General features: G+C 43.9%; 1 protein-coding gene across 1 annotated transcript in view; it reads left to right on the forward strand.

The window, feature by feature from the left end:
* Window positions 1–587: 587 nt before the first annotated feature.
* The window catches only part of XPA (XPA, DNA damage recognition and repair factor), a 32,003-nt gene continuing 27,208 nt past the window's right edge, over window positions 588–5,382 (forward strand). Inside the window, exon 1 of the mRNA XM_024734379.1 lies at window positions 588–860. Within this exon, the coding sequence (XP_024590147.1) occupies window positions 689–860 (172 nt within the window). The 5' untranslated portion in view covers window positions 588–688. The remainder of the gene's footprint in view (window positions 861–5,382) is intronic.

The following is a 5,382-nucleotide window of genomic DNA, read 5'->3' on the forward strand; positions in this document are numbered from 1 at the left end:
TCATCTATTGATCACTCTTGATTGGCACTACTATTACTACTAGCTGCCATTTTATTTTATTATTTCATTTTACATTTTTTGTCTGTGCTGCTGGCATGCGGGATCTTAGTTCCCCAACCAGGTTTGGAACTCGCGCCCCCTGCATTGGAAGCACCGAGTCTTAACCTCTGGACTGCAAGGGAAGTCCTGCCATCATTTTTGAAAGCTTTTTATGTGCCAGGCATTGTGCTGAAAGGCTACATCCAATCTTCCCAACAACCATGGAAGTGGTTCCGTAATTATCCTTTTACTACTGAAGAAACTGGACTCAGGTTAAATAACTTGCTGAAGTCACGCAGATGGCAAGTGTCAGAGATAGGATTTAACCCAAGTCTGACTCCAAAGTCCATATTCTGAACCACCAAGCGAAACTATTATTTTAAAGATGACTATCACCGATCTCCGCCACGGCCCTCCCCCTGGGTTACAAGCCGGCCAATATTCCCCGCGCCGACGCGTGCGCAGACTCCGCCCGCCGCCCCTCCCTTTCCCACGTGCTTCTCAAATTGCGCAGGCTCTCTTCTTGTCGGAGGCTGAGCCGTGGAGCAGGCGCGGAGGTGGTGTCGGCGCTGGCGGGGCCTTGGGCACGCTTCGGGTAGCCAATGCGCGTGCGCGGGGCTAGAGCCACAGACCTTGGGGGAGCACAGAGATGGCGGCCGCCGGGGGAGCTTCGTCTGAGCCGGCGGTTTCAGAACAGCCGGCGGAGCTATCTGCCGCGGTGCGGGCGAGCATCGAGCGGAAGCGGCAGCGGGCGCTGATGCTGCGCCAGGCCCGGCTGGCGGCCCGGCCTTACCCGGCGACGGCGGCTGCGGCTACCGGAGGTTTGGGCCCGGGCGGCGTCTGCCCCTTCTCTTTCCTTGCGGACCAGGGGCAGCGTCTTGGGTGTGGCGTGCACTCCCTTCGCGTTTCCGCCCAGACCCTCCCGCAGTCCCAGGTGCGGGGGGTGGGGGTGGCATCCGCTCAGCGGGCCTTGTCACAGCGGGCTGTCCGAGGCCACAGGGCGACTCCTGACTCCCAGCCCTGGCCTTTCCTTCCTGCTCCTGGGCGGTCCTTAGCTTGGGAATGCAGCCGCCCTCGCCGTCGGGAAATGCCAGCCAGTGCCTCAGTTCTCCCTTTCTGCTCTCTTCCTGCAGCTTCCACCGGTCCCAGGGGTGGTTTTTGTGTAAAGCTTTTAGACCTTGTAACTTATTTAACTAGTGGTCCTGCACCAGCTTCCCTCAGTCATCCATTTAACACAGGGTGATTGAGTGCATATTCCGTAACCGGCGCAGTGCTTGCTCCGTGCTGGGAGCAAACAGACGTTAGCTGCTGCCTTCGTGGGGCTAACAGAGTGGCACCTGTTGTGCTTCACGTTTTTCAAATTGGCTGATTTGATTCTTCACGTTTTTCAAATTGGCTGATATGTGAGAAAATAATTAGGACAGGGTTTGGTATCCGTGTTTTACTGAGGTGGTAACTGAGGATCAGAAAAGGAAAGGGGGTTTGCTCAGGTGCATCCCAGTAAGTGCAAAGGTTAATCAGGACTAGAACTCGGGTCATCTGACCCTGGATTCGGGGCCTTTCTTTGTTCTCCAGCTGCCTCTGCTATACTAGGCATCTCTCTCACCCATAGGAAGAAAGGCTGTTATTCTTGTTTGGATTTCATCTTTCCCTTTTCTTAGGGCAGCCCTTGGCGGCTTATATTTCTCTCTTTGCCTATCATGTATGTGTCTATCATGTAATTCTCCAGTGGGGTCAACTAATAATTTTCCTCAGGGAAATACAGTTTGGTTGACATGTGGTTCTTCAGGACCACCTCTATAATGTGAAGCACAGGTGTTCCTAAATCTATATCCATACTGCGTGAGCAGTTGAGCACGGTCAGAGCTGTGTCATCCACTACCCTTTTTCATCAGCCAGAAGTAAGGAAGAGTGAAAAGAGCGAGCTGCGTGTCTTGATATTCATACTGACAGTGAACCTGCAAATTGCAACCAGTTTTAATGGTTCTGGTCTCATCCTTTCTGCTTTATAGTGGTTTTCTTTTATTCCTTTCCCAAGTTGAATCATTCTAGGGTCAGGACAAAAAGTTGTCCATCTGCATTGATTAATTCATATTCATTATTCCATAAAGCTTTCTAGATCTGTACTAAAAGACCGTGGAACACGGGTGCAAAATAGAGCATAAAGTGGTATTAAACTAAATGTCTGATAACGGAAAGCAAGGTAGCGTGAATATTTTGTTAGAATTCTTAGTATTTGCCAAAGAACTGAACTGTGTTACAGCATTGTATACAACCTGCTGTGCTTCAAGAGTTGGGTAGGTGCTGAGATTTTTAATCTTTGTAGTACTTTTATTTCAGCGTACTGTACAGTTTTCATTTTCTGTGTGTGCTATGACATGCCATGAAAAAACTGAGAAGAACTTGAGTAGAATGTGTTGCTAAGAGTAGTGCTAAGGGCCTGGGGAAAAAGCAAGGCATAGCAGTAGAAAGAAATTGGGCTTTGTTTTTGGCATGATTTACCATTGTTCAGTATCCTGCTCAGATTATGGTCTTGATTACTCCAGCTTCCCTTCTTAATTCTTACTGCACTCATGAATGATCATTCTAATCATTTGCTACACTATTCATGAAATCAAAATCATATTCTGATACATTCATTGATTTCTATCCAGTCAGTAAATATTCGTGGAATGCTTAACTATTTTTCAGAATTACGGAGATGGAAGCACTCAGTCTAATGAAGGGATGTAGAGATGGACAGACAATGTAGTTAGAATATGAGAATTGCTGTTTACTGTAGAAACAGGCTTATACTCTAATTCCTTTATTTAATAAATTGAGGCCAGAGAAGGGGAGTTTAGACTTAAGCAAGATAATACCTACTAAATTTATCTTAAAAAATTAGTTATAACATTCATACATTACTGTAAAATGCACTCATCTGAATTTTACCTATGTGAATACTCATGTCAATACCACAGCAATCAATATACTGTACAGACACTTCCAGAACCTTAGAAGTTTCCCTAATGGCAGTTCTTAGTCAACCATTCACCCTCAGAAGTAACTATCGTTCCGACCATTTGATTAGTACTGTCTGTTTTTGAACATCATATAAATGGAATCATACAGTAACTGGCTTCTTTTGCTTACCATAATACCTGAGAGATTCATCCGTGTTGTTGCATGTGTTGGTAGTTGGTTCATTTATATGTTCAGTAGTACTCTTTTAGGTTGTTAATACCATAGTTTTTCCATTTTTCTTTCGATGGAAATTTGGGTTGTTTCCAGTTTGGGGCTGTTATGAGGAAAACATTTGTGAGCATTTTTGATATGGTAGACATATGCACTCATTTCTATTGTGTACATGCCTAGAGATGGAATTCTGGGTTATAGGGGAGATGTATATTTTAACTTTAGCAGGCATTGCCGAACAATGATTATATGAATTTAAAATCTTACTAGCCGTGTGTGATAGTCCCAGGTGCTCCACACGCTCATCACCTGGTATTGTCAGTCTTCTTCATTTTGAGTATTCTGGTGGGAATGGTGATATTTCAATATGGTTTTAATTTGTATTTTCCTAATTACTTATGATGATGAGACCTTTTTCATGTGGTTACTAGCTGTTTGCATATCTTCACTTGTGAAGTTTCTCTTCAGGTCTTTTCCCTTTTTTTAAGTTAGGCTATTTGTCTTTCACTGGTTTATAGGATTTCATTATGTATTCTGGATGAGTCTTTTGTCAGATATACATATTGCAAATAGCTTCTCCCGATTTGTATCTTGTCTTTTTACTCTCATAATAGTGTCTTTTGATGAATAGAGGTTCTTAGTTTTTTTTTTTTTTTTTGCCGTACGCGGGCCTCTCACTGTTGTGGCCTCTCCCGTTGTGGAGGACAGGCTCCGGACAGGCAGGCTCAGCAGCCATGGCTCACGGGCCCAGCCGCTGCTCGGCATGTGGGATGTTCCCGGACCGGGGGCACGAACCCTTGTCCCCTGCATCGGCAGGTGGACTCTCAACCACTGCGCCACCAGGGAAGCCCAGGTTCTTAGTTTTAATCAAGTTCAATTTGCAGTTTTTCTCTTACGGTTAATACGTTTGTGTCATGTTGAAGAAGTTTTTGGATACCTCAAGTTCATTGAGTTATTCTCCAATATTCTCTTCTAGAAGCTTTATTGTTTTACCTTTTACCCTTTACATTCAAGACTATGATCCATTTAAAAATTGTTTTGTGTATATTGTATGAGGTAGAGTCAAAGTTCATTTATTGAAATAACCATCTTTTCCTCACTGTTTTGTAGTACCTTTGTCATAAATCCTAGCATCATTTATTGCAAATATTATCTTTTTCTCACTGAATTGTCTTGGAGCCTTTGCTGTAAGTTAAGTGACCAGATATGTGTAGGTCTATTTCAGGACTCTCTCTTCTACTATCAATACATTGGCCCCTTTGTTTTAGTACTATACTGTCATAATTACTGAAGCTTTGTAGTAAATCTTCAAATCTGGTAGTGTAAATCCTCCAGTTTTGTTCAGGATTATCTTGGCTATTGTGTATTCTTTGTATTTACATATATTGTGGCCTCTCCCGTTGTGGAGGACAGGCTCCGGACAGGCAGGCTCAGCAGCCATGGCTCACGGGCCCAGCCGCTGCTCGGCATGTGGGATGTTCCCGGACCGGGGGCACGAACCCTTGTCCCCTGCATCGGCAGGTGGACTCTCAACCACTGCGCCACCAGGGAAGCCCAGGTTCTTAGTTTTAATCAAGTTCAATTTGCAGTTTTTCTCTTACGGTTAATACGTTTGTGTCATGTTGAAGAAGTTTTTGGATACCTCAAGTTCATTGAGTTATTCTCCAATATTCTCTTCTAGAAGCTTTATTGTTTTACCTTTTACCCTTTACATTCAAGACTATGATCCATTTAAAAATTGTTTTGTGTATATTGTATGAGGTAGAGTCAAAGTTCATTTATTGAAATAACCATCTTTTCCTCACTGTTTTGTAGTACCTTTGTCATAAATCCTAGCATCATTTATTGCAAATATTATCTTTTTCTCACTGAATTGTCTTGGAGCCTTTGCTGTAAGTTAAGTGACCAGATATGTGTAGGTCTATTTCAGGACTCTCTCTTCTACTATCAATACATTGGCCCCTTTGTTTTAGTACTATACTGTCATAATTACTGAAGCTTTGTAGTAAATCTTCAAATCTGGTAGTGTAAATCCTCCAGTTTTGTTCAGGATTATCTTGGCTATTGTGTATTCTTTGTATTTACATATAAATGTTAGATCAGCTTGTCAGCTCCCATTACTCCTCCCCCTCCTGAGCGCGCGCGCGCGCGCACACACGTGCGTTC

The sequence above is a fragment of the Neophocaena asiaeorientalis genome, unplaced genomic scaffold (genome assembly GCF_003031525.2).
Source record: "Neophocaena asiaeorientalis asiaeorientalis breed wild unplaced genomic scaffold, Neophocaena_asiaeorientalis_V1.1 scaffold192, whole genome shotgun sequence".
In the NCBI taxonomy this organism is placed as follows: domain Eukaryota; kingdom Metazoa; phylum Chordata; class Mammalia; order Artiodactyla; family Phocoenidae; genus Neophocaena; species Neophocaena asiaeorientalis.